Here is a 19,637-nt window from a genome sequence, read left to right as displayed (position 1 = left end):
AATATATATAAAAATACCTCAGAGATTGTATTTTTAACACAGTACTGGAGTAAAATGTGCTTTATGTTTCCACCACACCAACAATATTCTGAAATGGTTCATTCTGTGTGAGAAAAGTACCACAAGTACACAGTTATGATACTTTTGCAGGACTTTTACTTCAGTTTTTGCACACCGCTCAAGTTCACTCTGGACTTTTGCACATCCTGCAAAAAACTGTAGTTTCTGGAGTATTTTTACAATCCACTCTTCTTTATCAAAAACATCCATATTGCTCATATTATAGATATTTTTTCAAAGAACGTAACGTTTGATTTTAACCTTTTATTTTTAGGTTTTTGAGCGCTGCAGCACTTCGCTTTAGTTATTTTCTGTTTCATGCTTGAAAACCTTTTGGGTAATAAATTAAAGTTTTGTTTTTCAGACAGTGGAAGAAGTACTTTTACTCAAGGATCAAAGTACTCGTCCCACTGCTGGTCTGCTCCCAGTTACTGTTACTGGTGACAGACGTCTGAGTATTTGTTTGAGACGAAACGTTAAAAGTTTGTCACAAATATTAATATTATTATTATTATTATTAATATCCGTTTGTATTAAAGTTAAGATTTGAAGGTGAAAATGAAGAATCCAGAGAGTCGAGTGTTAATAATAACGTTTGGGTTTTATTGGTGTTTACTCCCGCGCCATCAGCTTCTGCTTCTTCAGTTTCTTCTGTGAAACCTGCGGGACAAAACTCGGGGTTAATAAACACACAGGGAGTCAGCGATTTTGGGTTTTTTAAGGCGAGCTGCTCTCAGGTTTAACACTTTGTTTTCATGGTTGATCCAAAGGTGTCCTAAGATGTCATCACCGCAGCCGCACAGCAAACCCGCCCCACCGCAGCCGAGTTTCCGTTAACCCTCAAACTGCACAAACACACGGAGAATTCAAAACACGCCGACCGGAAACACGGCAGTTTAAGAAACACACGCCCGTTTATCACAAAATAAACTTTTACGCTCTCATTAAGTTTTTTCAGGTTTTTATAGCTGGTTTGATGCGTAACAGCAGGTGGCGATAACGAGACCGATGTTTGCCAACCGCCATTAAAACCAAAGAAGAAGAAAAGCCACATTAAAACATGAATCAGCACGTGAGGACGGAGGAAGACACCGAAATCTTCCTCACTGATACCAGACGGAGAAAATATTTTATTATTTTCTAATAAATTTATTTTTCATAATAAAATAAAAAAAAAAAATCAGTTTTGTTCACAACATTAATTTAATTAATGCACTTCATTAAATTAATCAATTTTAGAAAGAAAAAAGAAAACAGAAATAAATAATAAAAAAATAAGCTGCTAATGATTTTGGGTTTTTTGTGATCACATTTTTAAACATCCAGAAAATAATAAATAATAATTAATATAACAGAAAATTGTAAACACCTGTCTGTACTCGTCCACACGTACCCGCTGACACGCAGAACAAATCAATAAATCCAATAATTTATTTTCAGTTTTGTGCAGATGAGCTAATGGAAACCCGCCCACAGTGTGTGTGTGTGTGTGTGTGTGTGTGTGTGTGTGTGTGTGTGTGTGTGTGTGTGTGTGTGTGTGTACCTTCTTCTTCTGGGCCACCTCCTCCTCCGGTTTGGGGACGATCTGCTCCTTCTCGGTCAGGATCATCTCGATGTGGCAGGGGGAGCTCATGTACGGGTTGATGCGGCCGTGGGCGCGGTACGTGCGCCGCCTCATCTTGGGCGCCTTGTTGACCTGGATGTGCTCGATGACCAGAGAGTCCACGTCCAGACCCTGAAACCACATCGAAAACCCTCAAAAACAAAAACCTCACAAATACACAAAATACACACGCAGCCGCTGATGAAGGTGAGATAAAAATATCCGAATTAACGAGTTTTTTAGGGAAAATTGAGAGAAATAAGCAACAGATGAATCGACTAATTAAAACTTATTTAATACATCAGGATAAATTCACGGACGAATGCAGCTTTTTTTGTGAGGTCACACTGACCTTTGACCTCTGAACTCAACTTTGACATTCTGCTAAATTTTAAGAAACTTCCCAAAAACGAGGCCTCGGGCCTCCAGTCGACTGTGACTCGTGGCGAGCAGGTCGCTCAGACTCGTGTTTTATTTTCACGGTTGATACAAAGGTGTCCTAAATGGTCATCACCGCAACCAACTCCACCCGAGTCACATGATCCAACCGCCGAGGACTCGGACACACACGGGGACTCGAACACACACGGGGACTCGGACACACACGGAGACTCGGACACACACGGAGACTCGGACACACACGGAGACTCGGACACACACGGGGACTCGAACACACACGGGGACTCGAACACACACGGAGACTCGGACACACACGGGGTTCAGGGTAAAAAAAAGAAAAAAAAAAAAAGAAAGCAAACAAAAACAAACGTGGACGTTGAAAACATAAATAAATAAATAAAAACAAGTAAATGTCCTGAAAATAACAAAAAACGAATTTTCTAAATGAGATTTTCTGCAGTTTTCTTCACAGGTTTAATATTTGTTTGACGGGTCAAACACGGTGATGATGCTGCAGGTTTCAAAGGGTTAAACGTGGCGTACCTTGAGCTCAGCGTTGCTCTCGGCGTTTTTGAGCATGTGCAGGAGGAACTCGGCGCTCTTCTTGGGCCAGCGTCCCTGAGTCCAGCCGAACTGTTTGGCCTGAAAAACAACGGCGGCTCGTTAAAGGTCGATTTTTCGCTCACAGGTAAACAACAACGAGTTCATCTGAAAACGCTGCTCAGATTCAAAAGGTTAGTTTCATCTTTGATCCAAAGGTGTCCTAAGATGGTCATCACGGCAGCTTTCTACCCAGCGTGCACTCCTTCGGTCAGCGCGTCCTCACCTGAGCGCAGCGTCCGACGCCGCCGTTGTAGCGACGGAAAGGGACGCACTGGTGCTTGACGATGACGTCCCGCAGGTACTTGTTAGCTTTGCGGATGTGCATGCCCTTGATGGCCTGGGCGGTCTCACGGGTGTTCTGGTGAAGAAAACGAGCGTCCACAAAACATCAACACCCAAAAATGATTTTAAAAACACCTCAGAGACTCAGAGACGACCAAAGCTCACACGAGTCCTTCAAACCGAGTCTTCACTGGACTCTTAACAAAAACGAGCAGCAGCGTAATCGATGACTGAGTTATTAATTTAACATTAAAACAGGTGAACTGCGTTTTAATCACCATATTTAACGTGAAAAAAGAAAAAAATGAAAAAACAAACAAACAAACTGGCATTTAAAGAATTTAATTTTTTTTTTTAAAGTACTTTTCTGATCAGGACTGATGTTGGTTCAAACATTAACTCAATGAAAGCACAAAACTTTAATGCAGAATATATTTTAAAACCTGATGTTTGTCCAGAGGAATAGAAATATTAAAGCAGGTCCTAAAGGGTTAAACACACACAATTATAATTATAATGAACTAATACTTCCCAAAAACTATCAGAGAAGCATCTCAGCGAACACTTTTAAACACTTACACGCACTTTAGTTTGGTTTTTAATTAATGTCTCTTGTATTTGATCAAACCTGTAATTTGTACTTTTTGTCCTCCGAGTTTTACTTTTATATGAACTCATGATCGTCCGTCTTTTGATCGTCTCGTCGTCTTTCTGCTTTTATGTTTCTAAGGGGGTCGACTGAAACTAAAAGATATTTGAACCAATTTGAATTTTAAAAAAACCTAAACTCTTTCTCAACATGTCAAAGTTGTTCGTTTAATCGAACCTGAAATTCTCAACGTCATAAAATATCTCAAGTTTTGCAAAGTAAAAGTTCCTCCAGTGACGACGCTTTATTTGCACTTTTTAAATTAATTTATTTTATTGTCTATCAGCAGTAGAGATATTTCTATTCAGTCATCACACACACCGCAGCAAAGACAAAAATACTTCATATTTACACTCTAATGTAGTACAAGTATATACACTTTTGATAACATAAAGTAAATAGTATTTGGTGATAATGACTGAAAGGTTTAGAAGCACAACGCTTATAAATATTTATCCTACTTCAAATCCTGCATTAAATATATTTACATGCCCGAAAATGATCACAATAATCATTAAAACATCAACATTTAATTAAATGCACATAATTGGCAAAATGCCAAATATTGGCTCTGATAATCTGTCGATTTTTTATGGTGAAGGACTTTGAGCTGCAAACTTTATTTTAAGAATAAAAAGTAAGTTAACACCATGTTTAAATATATAAATACTGTTTAATCACTTTAGCTTTAAGTTTAAGTTTCTGCGTCAATAATCAACATTAGATCGATATTATATCGATATTATATCGATATTTATCTCGGAGTTAGAGCGGAGCAGCAGTACAGCCGGAGACAGTCTGGCAGTGAGACATCTGTCCTCAGGTGTCTTACCTTGAAGTGAACCCGGAGGTTGGAGCCCCTCGACTTACATGCTGCAAAAGCACAAATACACGGAATTAGCCGGTTTTCAGCTCGTTAAAGTGAGTAAATCACGTTGAATAAATGCGGCAGCTCAGATCTTTGAGTTATTTTCATCGTTTAATCCAAAGGTGTCCTAAGAAGTCATCACGGCCACCGTACCGACACCCCAAACACCCACAACACCCAAAAACACACAAATACTCACATTTAGTCGGGTTCTCGGGGTCGAGAGAGTAGCGGACCATTTTCAGATATCTACAAAAATCACAGAAATGTCAATTTAATATCAAAAACAGATAAAAACGAAACCCTCGTGTAGCTCGTTAGCTTTAGCTCGTGTTAGCTTCACGTTCGGCTCTAATAACAAACACAAACATCCAAAAATTTAACCCCAAATTTAGGTCTGACACATTAAACGCGGGGCTGATGTATCAGACAGAAATGAGCGTTTTTTCTCCGGAGTTTGGTCCAGTTTCAGCTGCAGACGGAGCCAACATGGCGCCCGTGTTAGCTGCCAGCCGGCGTCTCCACTAACATCACAGCTAACAGCGAGCCTCAGCCGCCAAACACAGAAATGTAACACGAAACAGACACTTTACGGTTTGATGGTCGGACTGAGCGGGTTACAGCAGCAGGATGAAGAGCATTTATCACAGATTTTAGGCAGATTGTTTTCTGAGCAGCGGGACGAGTCTCCTACCTCTGAGGCCGCGGCAGGAAGAGGAAGAGCCGGGACACGGCGCCTCTTCTTCAGCCGCGGCTCCGCTGCAGCGCCGCCGCCGGCCGGAGGAGGAACTGCACCCGGCCACTCTCAAACAGCAAGTGATGTTTACTACTTTTAAAATTTTACATTTTCATTACATTATTAGTATTTCAGGAATATTTAATATATCGTTCAGTGTGAACATTAGAGAGACAAAAATATGATACAAAAATGTCATTGTCATTTTAACCATTTTCCACCTGATGAGGTCATTTTGACCATATTTGGCATATGGAGGAAATACATGCTATTTCCACTAGGTGACCTGTCACAGTCAATGTAGCTGCTGATCACTGACATATCCCAGACTGTCAGCAGCTACACTCACACACTGACAGATCCCAGACTGTCAGCAGCTACACTCACACACTGACATATCCCAGACTGTCAGCAGCTACACTCACACACTGACATATCCCAGACTGTCAGCAGCTGCACTCACACACTGACAGATCCCAGACTGTCAGCAGCTACACTCACACACTGACATATCCCAGACTGTCAGCAGCTACACTCACACACTGACATATCCCAGACTGTCAGCAGCTGCACTCACACACTGACATATCCCAGACTGTCAGCAGCTGCACTCACACACTGACATATCCCAGGAGCAGTATAATAACAATAATATAAACAACAACAACAACAATACTTCTACTACTACTACTACTACTACTACTACTACTATCACTACTACTACAAATAATAATAATAATAATAATAATAATGCAAATACTACTACTACTACTACTACTACTACTACAAGTAATAATACTAATACTAATACTGCTACTAATAATATCAATGCTACTACTACAAATACTACTACTACTACTACTACTACTACTACAAGTAATAATACTAATACTAATACTGCTACTAATAATATCAATGCTACTACTACAAATACTACTACTACCACTACTACTACTAATAAATAAATAAATAAATGAAAAAATAAATAAATAAAAAAATTTAAAAATCAACTTTGCATGTAGTATACTGAAAATAATTTTGAGTCGTTTTTTCTATTTAAAAACATAGTGGCATCATGACAAAAGCCTGACATTTAAAATGTTAAAATCCTAAAAATGAATGAATATTTGATATTTATGATTAGGACTGATGTTGGTTAAAAAATTAACTCAATAAAAGTAGAAAATAATATTAATGTGAAATATTTTTTCAAAGCTTGATTTTGCATTTTGTGTGTAGAGCAACATGAGTGTGAATAATGTTAAAGCGAGCCCTAAGGGTTATTATTATTATTATTATTATTATTATTCACTTATTGCTTTAATTCTTTTACTGTATTAACTTTTATCTGTATTTTCTATCTCTATTTCTTAATATCATCTGTCTTATTTCTTATATATTTTGTCTCTGAATTTGTGTTTCATTTTCACCTTTATTTTGTCTGGTTTAAGTTTATATTATTGTTTATTGTTATTGTATTATTGTTATATTGCCTCCTACTGTTTGTTTTTGGTTAAAAATATATTATTGATTTTTTCCTGTTTCATGTAAACATTCCCCCACTTTACATATTACATACTATATTATATATATATATACATATATATGTATATTAAAAATGCTGTAATATTCAGGAAAAAAATCATTAAAATGTTTGTTTTTAGGGGCAAAATCCCTGCAAACACTGTGATGTCTCTGTGATGTGAAGTCTCTGTGAAAAAACCATAAGTGTAGTAGTTTGAAGTATTTTGTAGAAATGTTGTGCTTCGTATTAAATGTACAAATATAACGTGTTTTTTCGGAAACAAAGCCAACATTTCGGTGCAATGCTGTAACACAGATAACAAAGCGCAGAGACGGCAGCGTGGTACTAAAGCCAGTCGTCAGTTTATTTGGTATTTTGGCGTCGTCCTGTGAGATGTTGGAAACAGCTACATAGAAAACCCCGAGTGCACGCTCACAGTGAGTCATGCACAACATTGCACTGTAAAATAAAGCCAAAGCTCAGAGAGTGGGGACACCGCGTGTCAACATACAAAAATAAAGATATTATTTACATCTCACAAAAAAAGAAAAAGAAATCCCCTCAGTGAAAAAGAGACGAGTCTGAGGAGACGCAGTGAAGTGAGACAAACATCTCGTCCATCTATTTACAGTCCAGCCGGATAAACGTCAGATCAGCTCCACGTCCTCGGCACCAAGAGTTCGTCTCTGCAGTCAGAAGTTTATCCCAAAATCAAACGTCTGCACGTAGATTTCATTAACGGAGCTGCAGCTGCGTCCTCTGCTCAGATTAGCTGCAACTCAGGATCCAATTAACCTGATTAACAAATTACAGCATATTACACACAGAGAACCAGCGGTGAGAAGTAACTAAGTACATTTACTCAAGATTTACACGTTTTCTTTTTTCTTGTATTTCACTACATCTCTTTTAACACATTTCTGCCCCACAAAGACTAAACTGCAGAAACTTTGTGAACACTGAAACTCAGAAAATCACTTTTCTGATGGTGCAGCCAAAATGTGAAACAGGAAGAAAAGTGCTATAGATGTTTATATTTTTCATGCCTGAAAACGTAATCAATGATTCGACCCAGAAAATACACTTTTAAAACTTAAAACTTACTGTCCTTTTGTACGACCTTAAGAAGCAATAAAGTTACTGTAAAGGCAAAGTGCAGTAACTGTGATTTTAATGTGTCCTGTCCGTGTCCTGTATTTAAAAACAGTTTTCATTTCTTACTAGATTCAATATACACATATGTCCGTTTTCAAAGAAGTGACAGAGAAAATTTTTAAACTTCTGCTTAGATCAGCTTGTCAACTCAGGCTCAAATTAACCTGATTAATAAATCCAGCAAATTACAAAAAAATACACTCACAGAAAACCAGCAGGGGGAAGTAACTAAGTACATTTACTCAAGATTTGAACTTTTCTTGAGTATTTCCATTTCTTGCTTCTTTATACTTGTATTTAACTACATCTCTGAGGGACAAATTTTACAAAATGTACTTTTTTCCACATTTCTGCCCCAAAAAGACTGAAACTGAGAAAAGCTTCAAAGTTTACGAGATGTTTGACTGTGCAGCCAAATCCGTTAAAAGCAGTAATCCAATCATTAAATATGCATCCATCATATTCATGATGTAATTTTTATGCCTGAAAATTTGACCTATGACCCCAAAAATGCACTAAAATTGTATTTATTGTCGCTTTGTATGAGCTCAAACAGTTAATGCACATTAAAAGAACAATAACTACAATTTTAATGTGCCCCCTGCGCTTTTATTAGTGTTTTAATTTCTTAATGTATTTAATTTGTATTTGTTATATTTATATGTATCTGTTTTAAAAGAAAAACAAAGAAAAATTTGAACATCCTCAAGTAATATTTTGTAATTTTACTTCATACGGTGGCCCTGAGGGTCAAAACATGATCACATTTCAGAAAAAAAAAATCACAAAATAATAATATTAGTTTAAGCTGTTAAATGTGTTTTGTAAAATATGTAATTATTAATAAATAATAATATTTTTAATTGTTGTGTTTTCTGAAATATTGTTGGTGTGTTTTTGAAAAGTTGCATTATTTTGAAATGATCATTTTGGTGAAATGTTTTTGTGTTTCGACCTTCAGGGCTTCTGTTAGTTCACCAGGTTTGACCTCAATAAAAAACAACAACAAAACACATTTAAATTTCTGCTTATAAAGTAACAACTTGTTGTCCAACAATCTGTAAAATAAATTAGCAATAAAATGTCAAAATTGGGAACTGGTCTTAAAAAGGCAACATGTCATATATGTATTATGTGTTTAATTTTTAGTGCTTCTTTTATTAAATATTACTTTTTTATTTTTCTGTTGCTGTGGTCGTTGGTTTCTCTGCAGTCCTGAAATGTTTTAATCTGGTCCAGACGTGCAAACGTTTAAATGATAAACTTTATTATTAAGGCTCATTTTTTACTGACGAAAGTCTCCAAATGTTTCTTGCTTCGTCTGGATATTTAGATTTAAATAAATGTTTTTTTATCTAAAGCTAAAAACAGTTTCACATCAAACCTCAGATTCAGTGAAACTTTCAAGAGTTTCAATTTAAGCTTTTGACCTGAAGATTTTTGGGGCTGAAGTTTAAACGTGAATTCAGCGCGAAGCTTCGGACGCAGCAGCAGCTCCGAAACGTTTCAGTTTGCCCACAGAAATATTTACACGTCGACACAGTTCATCTTTCTGAAATTCAACAAGTTTTCATGCTTCCACGCTTCACACAGCGAGCCGCGGTCAAACATTTAAACGTCCCGCGGGACTTTTCGGTCCCAGAAAAAGCTGAGACTCGGCAGAAAAACACGTTTGTTGTTTCGTCTCTGTGTGTGATGAAATGATCCGAAGAGTCCGTGAGAGTTTGAAATGAATAAAAAAGTCCGGAGAGCGGTGAGCCGTGCTGCGTCTGTGGGGACGAGGCCTCGCTGATGCTACAGTTTGTGCTCCTTAAATACTGTCCAGTGTCCACAAGACGAGACATCGGAGACGCAGCCCAAAGACCTGCAACACAACCACAAAACAATTACACACATCAGTCAGCAGCACAGAAAATATTCTGCAAAAATTCATCTTATTGTGCATTTACATCAGTTTCACAACCGTTTAAATGTTTTTAAAAGATGAAAAATGACGTTTTCGTGCACTTTTTGTTCATATGACCATGAAAAGTGATGCACCAGTGTTATCATTTAAAGGGTTAAAATCCTGAAAATGAACGAATATTTGATGTTTATGATCAGGACTGATGCTGGTGAAAAGATTAACTCAGTGGATCAGAAAATCATATTAATGTGAAATATTTTTACTGCTTGATTGTGAAAAGTGCGTGTTGCTGCTCTGCAGGAGATCTCAGGTTTTGGGTGTCTGTTCGTTCGCTGCTTTTCAGTATTTTACTCGTGTTTCTGTCAGAAGAGAGACAGAAAAACGCCGGAGTGTTTTTGGGTCCAGGTTTCGTACTCGAGGCAGTGATCCGGCGCCGCCTGCAGCTGGAGGTCCAGGTTGGTGAAGAGGGCTGATGGGGGTGTCGGGGGGGTGCACAGGTGGAGGTGGAGGCTCTGGTGAAACGGCGAGACGAGCCCCCCCCCCTCGGGTCACTTGAGACAGGGGCTGAGCGCGGTGGGAGTCGGGGGGTAAACCAGAGCCACGTTGACCCGCTCGGAGCCGTTCTTTGGACAGATGATCTCGGTCAGACCGTCGGGCCGCGGCTGGCTCAGCAGCTCACCTGAAAACACAACCAAACGCACGTCAGCGCCACGGCCTTCACCGGGGTCAGGTATACCGGGTAAACCGGGGACACCGGGGACACTGGGGACACTGGGGACATGTCCACATCACTCTCTAAAATTCATCTTTTTTAATCCCAAACAATAACAAAGAAACATTTATATATAAGAGAACACAATAATAATAATAATAATAATAATAAAGTTTTTTTTTTTAAATATTTCAAAAATAGCTTACACCAGCAAATGTTACATGGAAACTGGAAAAAAGTGCATTTGTCCCTAAAAAGTTGAGCTAAAAAAAGAAAGATAAAATCATTCAGCCTGTTGAACGATCACCAGACAGTAACTTCAACAAATATGAGCTGTTAAGGACATGTTTTAAGGACTTTTTTTCATTTTTATATTGTCATACATTTATATTTTTTTATCTCATAAGCCATGTGCAAAATATAACACGTTTTCTGTTTTTATTTTTATGTTTTGTATGTAATTTTTTAGTATTATTTTGGCTGTGATGCACCGCTGTATTGAAGAGTTATTGTTTGAAGCTGCAGCTGTTTGCAGCACAGTCGCTCAGTGAAATTTACTTCTTGGACATCAAACATTTTTATGTTTTACCAAATGTGCCGTAAAAACACACTTTGACCTCAAACTGATTCCCTCATCACGCCGCCTGTTTGCCGAAGACTATTTAAAAAATGATGTTTCAGCATTTTTCAATGACGCTCTGATCAGAATCTGGATCAGAAGAGCGTCTCGGACTCTGCAGCATGTTTTTACCACCAGATCATCAGTAAACAACAACAAAACAACAGTCTGAAACGCAGCAGAGCAGAGCGGCGTTTCTGCCAGCAGGGGGCGCCGAGTCACTGACTAAAAACAGCATTTCAGCTTCACCACGAAACAACACATTTTATTTTATTTCCTAAAAACATTAAAAATGTACTGAGACAGAGAGGGAGGTGATAATTTAGGAATTCAAAATGTCATGCATATTTAAATTTGTGAGTTAAAGTGAAGGATTTGTTCAGTTTTTACTTCCTAAGCAATGTCTAAATATTAATTAATTCAAGAAAATAGATGAAATAAATAAATAAAAATAAAATCTAAATAAAAGAAATAATTTTCAGGAGGTATTGGTGTAAGAATGGTTGATAAGAAGATGCACTGTTTACACATGAAGAAAAAAATATTTTAAAATATTATATTATTAATCATTTTATTTTTTTTCCAGACTCGTCTGTCCTCTCCAGCTGCAGCCTCCTGACAGGAAACAGCTGAAACGTCCTCGCTGACGCTGACGGCGTCATTAACCTCCGTCAGTCGGCTCTGCTGCCAGAAACACGACGACAGCATCATTTACAGCGACGCTGCTGATTTTCCTCACAGAGAATCACGCTGCATTAATCTCAGTCATAAACCTCCTTTATCAGATGCAGCTCAATAATCCCACCAGCTTTTATTATTATTACTGCAGATTTACAGAATCCAGCAAAATAAATCAAATGTTGTGGCTGACTTTCATGGTGACCTGCCATATTTCAGATCAGATCAATGCAGAATTTACAGAATAATTCTTCTGGTTTATAATCTCAGTGAGATCCCAGATTAACAGGACATCTATAATCACCCATAATAATACAGGCGTCTTATTTGATATCAGGGATATTTAGTTTGGTTTTTTGAGGTCCACAGGTTTGGATGCATGTTTTCTATTTTTTTCTTTTCATTTTTGGTGATTTTTAAAAAAAAACATATTTCGGTGATTTTTAAAGAAAACATCAACAAGGCTTGTCTTTCAAATTTAGTGCAATTATAATAATTTTTAAAAAAGCACATCATCTGTGTAAAAGTGAAACTTTTTAAGAATATAGGACTTAAATTTGATTATTAAAAAAAGTGACTGTTTCTTTAAGACACAACACTTGGAGTTTGACTCCTAACAGATTATTTTTAGACTGTTGTGAAATATCTGAATTTTTCTGCTGGAAATCAGATGTTTTTCATCCAGCTGTGTGTCCTGAATTAGGTCACAGCCTGACGACTCCTCCTGCTCCTGCTGCTCCTCCTGACTGAGAGGAGTCCCTCAGTAACCTGACATCAGGAGGCAGGAATGTCTCCTCCCTCCGTCGGCAGGTAGAGGAGTCTCTGACATTCCTGCTCGGCTCGTTCGCTCACGGCCATAAAAGGAAGCGGCTCGTCTCTGCGAGCTCCAGGAAACTCTGGCAGAGCGTTCGAGCTGCTGCTCACAAACTGTTTCCAAACACAGCTCAGACGTCCCGCTTCACTTCCTGCTCTATTGTGAGTCTCGGATCTGTGAGGCGAGGAGGAAGCGGAGGATTTTGAGGATTTCTGGGTACGAGCCAGCCCGCCGAGGAGGCCGACACGTAAACTGCTAACTGTTCGGGGGAATTATGGTTTAAGATTGAATCAGTAAATACACAGGAAGTCAAGACATCTGAAAAAACATTAGTAGAATTTGAAACGCGCCCTCCTCCTGCAGCTGTCCTGTAAGCCCCTCCCACCAGACGACCACGGACACATGCACGCTTCAAACGGTGACCCGTGTTCCCCTGACAGATCCACGGTGTTTCCACACTGATTCATTTCATCTGGTTTGCTTTTACAGCTCAAAAGAGATGCAACAAAGAGACGCTACAAAGAGACGCAACACAGAGACGCTACAAAGAGACGCAACACAGAGACGCTACAAAGAGACGCAACACAGAGGCGCTACAAAGAGACGCAACACAGAGACGCTACAAAGAGACGCAACACAGAGACGCTACAAAGAGACGCAACACAGAGACGCTACAAAGAGACGCAACACAGAGACGCAACAAAGAGACCCAACAAAAGACCAAACAAAGAGATGCAACACAGAGACGCTACAAAGAGACGCAACAAGGAGACGCAAAAGTGTTGCTAAAAGACAGAAAGGACAAAACTGCTGCAAAGAGACACAAAGACACTCACAGCAACTACAAAGAGACACAGACAGACTTACAGCAAATACAAGGACATGTCCTACAGCCCAATCCAGTGTGGAAATGTCCAACAGCCCGCTCCCACGTTCGGACATGTCCAATAGCCCAACTGGAGCAACTGTCTCGCTCCTGCCAGGTTTTCCAACGAAACACCTGTCATTGCGCGCGACCGGAGCACGGAGGTGGCTTAATTATGCCCATAACACTGATTCATCTCATGTACCTGTAAGCCAGACATCACCAACTGACGAACCGCGGAACGGATCCGGACCAAAACTTCGTCCTATCCGTCCGCGCTTTTGGGCTCCGTCTCAGGCTCTCATGACACCGAGCAAAATCTCACGCCAAAACACAGCGAGGGCAGAAGTGTTGAACAATCATGTAAAAAAGTGAAGGACTTTGACTGCAGAACAGCTGAGTGTTTGACAGCCACAGCATTTCATCACGGCTGATCAAACAGCTGATGGTCCGACAGCAGCAGTGAGACAGACAAACAGAGCGCAGCTTCTCCTCACAGCACCAAAGTGTCTGAAACAGACACATCTGCAGAGGTGAAAGTGACTTCTTTAGACTCTACAGACGACTTTGTGTTAGTTTCAGCTTTAATCAGACTTTGGATGATTATTTAGAAACACCAGGACGCATCGCTCCGTGTCTCATCCGGCCGCTTGCGCTGAGCTCTCATTATTATTACCAGGGGCAGATGTAATGTTTTGGGGGCCCGGGGCCACAAGCACATGAGCTTATTTTCAGCCTTTCTCTAACTGTGAATGTCGGCAGGCTGTTGGCAGCTATAGGAGAAGTAGGCCGACTCAAAAGTTTTTAATTCCTGAGTAAAATGATTAACAGCACAGAAGTTTGACAGAAGCTGAAGTCAGAGTCCTGCAGTCAGGAGAGGTTGGACTATTATCAGCACAATGTGCTTCAATTTACCTGAAGTTTGTTTCAGATGGAGCTTTTCATTTTTATATAATGCTGGAAAGTTGAATAAATAATAATAAATCAGGGGCCATGAGCGCACGTCTGGGTGAATATTCTTAAAGGACCAAATTTACGGCTTCGTAACAAACAGGTTGATTTTTCTGTTTGTGTTGATCTGATGATTCAAACTTTCTGAAACTTTTACTCTTTTACTGTTTGTGATTGATAAAAACCGCTCGGCTGTCCCCGAGTGTCTCGTGTCTTCGTCCTCACTGCGTCACTCTTCCTGCAGTCATTTCTGCTCTTTAAATATTTACAATCTTCAGCCTAAAATAGAAATCTGTCTCAGTTCAGGAGCAGCGCACGAAGCTGCAAGACGAAGACAATAAAAAACGAGAGGAACAGAGGCGCGTTTGTGGTCGCCCTCGCTCCATATTCATGCCGTCACGTGACCTCACACATAACCAGGTCACACCGAGGAATCAGCACGGAACAAAAGATCATACGTGAGCTCAAATCAGATTAAAAATCGCACTAATCCGCCTCAGCTGACCCGCTCTGCTGCTCCCATGATGCACCGGGGCTGCAGGCACACTGAAGCTTCACTCCTGACAACAACCATCAACACCTCTCCCGTTGCCATGGTGACACCGCCAAACAGCTGATTCAACCTGCATCCCTCAGCAGACGCCATGGCAATACGGTATTCACAAAGCATCATGGGAGCTGGAGTTTTGGTGGTGTTTTTTAAAAAATGTTGGCCTTTTATGTTTTTTAAAAATTTGGGGTGATTTTTAAAACTTTTTTGGCAATTTGTTCACAGTAAATTTGCATGGTAATTCTTTATTTAATTTAAATTCAAATCTAATAATTTCTTACATTTCTTTGGTGATCTTTAAAATTTGTTAAGCTAATTTCTTTTAACAACTTTTTTTTTTTTTTTTCCTTTTAAAAGTTTCGGTGATTTTTAAAGAAAATATGCCGTCCGAACCTGCAGGCTCGCCAAAATAAAACTCACAAAAATGACATCACAGTCAGAAACTGTAAAATCACTTCTGTTGGATTTTTAAATTCCCTCGAACAAACGAGGTGGGACAGACTGGTTTCGAGGAGTTAATGTGAGCTGAGGAGCAAACAGAGAGTCCAGTGTGGCGGGCAGCGAGCAGCATGAATGAATCAGCTGAGAGGCGTCAGCTCAGCCTGAGGATTAACACACACACACACACACACACACACACACACACACACACAGAGGAAAAGACCAACACACTCCGTCAGTTCAGCTGCTCACATCATGAGTGAATGTGTGCAAACAGACAGCTGTTGATCAGCTGTTTGATGAACGACTCGTCTGTTTCCACATCTGACGAGTCTGCAGAAAAGCGGACGGAGCAGAGCGAGGCGAGGACGCTCCGAGTCTTCAGTCAGTGAATAAAAGTCAGATATGGAGAGCAGATCAGAATAATCCGGAGATCAGCAGCTGCAGCGACAGACAGATCCTCAGGAATGTGTGGCCTACTTCCACAGCAGAGGAAACACTCCCGAAATAACTCTGCCCGCTCAGCAGGACACACACACACACACACACACACGCACGCACGCACGCACGCACGCACACACACACACACACACACACACACACACACACACACAGTCCACGGTACCTGTGGTTTCAGAGAGCTGCAGAAACGTTTCTGTAAAGATGCTTCACTGCTGAAAAGTTAGAAATCAGACTTCTGTTTTTGTGTTTCTCTATTTTGCATCAGTATTTTTTTAAAATCTTTTTGCATATCATGTGAAGCATCTTTGAGTGCTTAGAAAAGCGAAATATATTTCTCACCTATTGTTATAATAATTATTATAATAATCATTATTATGTGTGAATTGTCTTTGAAGCTTTTAGTTTGCAGAAAAACATCTTTACAAGCAGATTTTTTTTTATTTTGTGCTCCAAGAACAAAACTATCACGCTGTATATCACGCCTATCAGGGTATCAAAAAATCCCAACGGTGTGATTTTAGAAACGGTCAAAAATACGGGTCGTTATCTTTCTATCAGTTTCACTCTGCAGAGGCTGAGCTGAAGATGTGTTCATGCAGCGTGCAACGCATGTCCTGACTACCAACTGTGATATAACAAAGCTGAATCCATCCATCAATACAGTTACATGAAAATTCTAAAAATGTGCTTAAATGCTATAAAGCTTCAAAAATCAAAGAATCAAAAGAATTGCTGGAAAATCCCACAAAGGTCCTAAATGTCCTAAAATCCCAGAAAAGGCCTGAAATCCTTGAAAGGTCTAGAAATCATGAAAAAGTCCTAAAATCCCAGAAATGTCTGAAAAACCTGTAAAGTCCAAAATCCCAGAAAAGTCCCGAAACACTAGAAATGTCCGAAAATCCCTGAAATGTCCTAAAATCTAAGAAATGTCTTACAGTGTGATTCAAGCCAAAACTAAATCAGAGAAGTGAAACTGCAGACGACCTGAAGGTGGAAAAAAGCTTCACTGAATCATCTGCGGCTGATTCAAAGCTGCTGGGATTCCCCAGAAAACTGACGCTGTGTGTGTGTGTGTGTGTGTGTGTGTGTGTGTGTGTGTGTGTGCAGGCTGATCCGTCACACACACACACACACACACACACACACACACGACCTGAGAACATTAACAGCAGATAAAGTGAAGAAAAGGCTGCGATCACGTTTTGATTTCTGCTCCTGAAAATATGTTTGCATCATAAAATCTTTTAAATCAAAGTTTCACTTCTGTGTTTTTCCGTCTTTTGTTGTTTATTTGTCCTCAAAATGGATCAAAGAGGTCTTCAGTTTATTTTGGGGGCCTCTGAATGGAGGTTTCAGCTGAATTTTACAGAAACGTTAAAGAGGTTTTAACACAGAAAGTGGAAGCTGATAATAACTGGAAGTCATGAGTCACTGTTTTCAGCTGTATTTATGATTAACCCTTGAAACTTGAGCAAACTGGCTTTATTTCTTTCAAAATCACGGGAGGAAGGCCAGGAGCGACCAAAGAGGAAATGACCCAAGAATTAGTAAGAAATTAGTGATAAAATACAAAAATTACCTAAAAAAAGTAAAGAAAAAAACAAAAAACTGACCTGAAAAAAATTAAATAATTCTGTAAAATTATTTTAAATATGTAATTATGTTACTAAGAATTTTTTTGCAGTGTGTGTGATATTTTATGCCAAGTCGCTCATTTTTCCCCCCGTGATTCTTAAAGAAATTGCTCCGAATTTTTCGAGGTTTAACCATTTAACTGCTATCAAAAGCAGTGCAGCATGAATACAACATCGATAAATATAATCATTTTAAATGCATACATATAATATTTATGAATTAAGTTTTGAAAAATATTTCTCCCTCATTCTTTTGTAATTATTTTTAATGATTCTCTCCTTTTTAAAGATATTTTTAGGGTCATTTTCATGTCACCTTTTACTTTTTTAAAAAAAAATTTGCAGGAGATTTTCTGCAAAGTTGCTGACTTCCTTTTAATAAGAATTTTTATTTTTTTATTTATGTTTCCTTTCCAGGTTTCAAAGGGTTAACAGGCTGCTGTGCGACGCGCCGTGTGTGTATGTGTGTGTGTGTGTGCTGTTGCTGATGTGTGTGTGATGACAGCTCGACCTTCGGCTGACAGAAACGACTCGTCCTCACATTCTCGCCGGCTCGAGTTCTCGATGAAACCGAGTCTCGGCGACACGTCGAGGATATTTCAGTCGCAGAAACCGGAGACGGCGGAGAGCAGCTCAGGACGAGAGCTGCAGTCTGCTGCGACTCAAACTAACGGGAGACAAAACTGTCACCTTCATCCTCAAAAACCCGAAATCTTTCTCCTGAGGCCTTTCAAAATAAAACACTGAAAGATTTCTGTGCATTTCGGTTTTTAATTTCAGCTTTTAAAAAGTGCAGCAGCTTCTTTTGAAATATAAAATGTCAAAACTTCACGTTTTTATCCTGTTTGACCTTCGTGTGAAACTTCGATCAGCGAATGAATCATTGAGTTATGGCCAAATCAACAAGCTCTATTTTGATGCTCTTTTCTGTCTCTGACAAAAACTATTCACAGAGTCAATCACTTTATTTTTATTGTCAATTATAAAATGTTTGGGGGCCACCAGGGGCCCTATCAGGGGCCACATTTGGTCCACGGGCTGTAAGTTGAGTCTCACATTTGGGGACGTCCTGATTAAAGTTTGACTCATTTCAAAGGATTTATTGAAAAACTTGACAAAAATATTGTCTGGCACGTTCATAACTAATAAAATGACCCAAAACATAACTTTTCGATCTCCGAAATTCTAAAGTTGACGGTTTGGGTCTAAAATTAGTGACCGACTGCCGCTTAAATTTATTTTTAATGTTTGCTGATGACTTTAAACGTGAATAAAGCAGACAGGTACGGACAGAGGACGTGTCCACAGGCGTGTCCACAGGCGTGTCCTCAGGCGTGTCCACAGGCGTGTCCACAGGCGTGTCCACCTGCCTCCTGACCTGCCTCACCGTGCGGCTCACACGTGTGGGATAATGCGGCGGCTTACTGCGCGGTGATGTAACAGGATCGTCCTGCAGCAGATTACTCACCGACACGACTCGCTCCATCAAACTCCAACAACAACACGGAGGCCGCTCCGCCTCAGCGCCACCATCGCGGTGTCACTTCCTGTCTGAGCTGAGTCAGGCTGAAGCAATGAGACGGACGTGTCTCAGCAGGTCGCCGAGCGCCGATAACAAACAGCCCTGTTCAAACAGCCTCGGCTGCAGCGAGAAGTGAAGGTGTGTCGCTGTTAAACAGAAATCTGAGCGCAAAGTGAAACGTTTGAGGCCAAAGGTGATTTATCGCGTCCCTGAATGAACCACAGGTGCAACCGGAAATCATCCAATCACAGCGTCGCCTCACGTTCCCTTTAAAAGCCCGACGCTCTCTTATCAAGCCACGTTTGTTTTAGCAGCTCAGGCACCAAACACGCCGATTTAAGAAACCTGCAGCTGTTTATTTCGCAGCTTTGAGGCACAAAATGTGATTTTTGTTTTGAGCTTATCTGTGGCTGTTTTTCTAGCGTTTTTTTAGCAACCCGGCAGTGTTTTTACAGCATTTTTAGTGTTTTTAGTAACCTAACCGTTTTTTAAGCAGCTTTTTAGGCACTAAATGTGAGTGTTTTTAACAACCCACAGCTGTTTTTATCAACTTTTCAGCCCCAAACATTGGTGTTTTTTGGCAAATTTTAGCCATTTTTTCAG

General features: G+C 39.7%; 2 protein-coding genes and 4 non-coding genes across 7 annotated transcripts in view; all 6 read right to left on the bottom strand.

The window, feature by feature from the left end:
- Window positions 1–642: 642 nt before the first annotated feature.
- On the bottom strand, window positions 643–5,202 carry rpl17 (ribosomal protein L17). Of its 2 annotated transcripts, none has more exons than XM_042509513.1 (7): window positions 5,159–5,202; window positions 4,664–4,713; window positions 4,429–4,469; window positions 2,889–3,023; window positions 2,606–2,704; window positions 1,604–1,795; window positions 643–720 (listed from the first exon to the last, which is right to left on the bottom strand). In XM_042509513.1, the coding sequence occupies exons 2-7, from the start codon at window positions 4,701–4,703 to the stop codon at window positions 673–675; spliced, it is 555 nt and encodes a 184-aa protein (XP_042365447.1). In that variant the 5' UTR covers window positions 4,704–4,713; window positions 5,159–5,202; the 3' UTR covers window positions 643–672. The 2 variants fall into 2 exon arrangements, with proteins under 2 accessions (XP_042365447.1, XP_042365449.1); XM_042509515.2 differs by lacking the exon at window positions 5,159–5,202 and adding an exon at window positions 5,058–5,081.
- Window positions 787–855, bottom strand: LOC121960331 (small nucleolar RNA SNORD58). Its single transcript, XR_006106962.1, has one exon. It is a non-coding gene; the product is annotated as a small nucleolar RNA SNORD58 (small nucleolar RNA).
- LOC121960332 (small nucleolar RNA SNORD58) lies at window positions 2,117–2,182 on the bottom strand. The gene has a single exon (XR_006106963.2). It is a non-coding gene; the product is annotated as a small nucleolar RNA SNORD58 (small nucleolar RNA).
- LOC121960329 (small nucleolar RNA SNORD58) lies at window positions 2,779–2,846 on the bottom strand. The gene has a single exon (XR_006106960.1). It is a non-coding gene; the product is annotated as a small nucleolar RNA SNORD58 (small nucleolar RNA).
- Window positions 4,545–4,611, bottom strand: LOC121960330 (small nucleolar RNA SNORD58). Its single transcript, XR_006106961.1, has one exon. It is a non-coding gene; the product is annotated as a small nucleolar RNA SNORD58 (small nucleolar RNA).
- A 1,863-nt stretch (window positions 5,203–7,065) lies between the features above and the next one.
- The window catches only part of mfhas1 (multifunctional ROCO family signaling regulator 1), a 20,608-nt gene continuing 8,036 nt past the window's right edge, over window positions 7,066–19,637 (bottom strand). The window contains exons 2-3 of the mRNA XM_042508956.2: window positions 10,201–10,465; window positions 7,066–9,744 (exon numbers count right to left, since the gene is read on the bottom strand). Of these exons, the coding sequence (XP_042364890.2) occupies window positions 10,335–10,465 (131 nt within the window). The 3' untranslated portion in view covers window positions 7,066–9,744; window positions 10,201–10,334. The remainder of the gene's footprint in view (window positions 9,745–10,200; window positions 10,466–19,637) is intronic.

The sequence above is a fragment of the Plectropomus leopardus genome, chromosome 20, assembly GCF_026936395.1.
Source record: "Plectropomus leopardus strain MGB_pleo_1.0 chromosome 20, ASM2693639v1, whole genome shotgun sequence".
Lineage (NCBI taxonomy): Eukaryota > Metazoa > Chordata > Actinopteri > Perciformes > Serranidae > Plectropomus > Plectropomus leopardus.
This window is presented reverse-complemented; position numbering and strand designations above follow the sequence as displayed.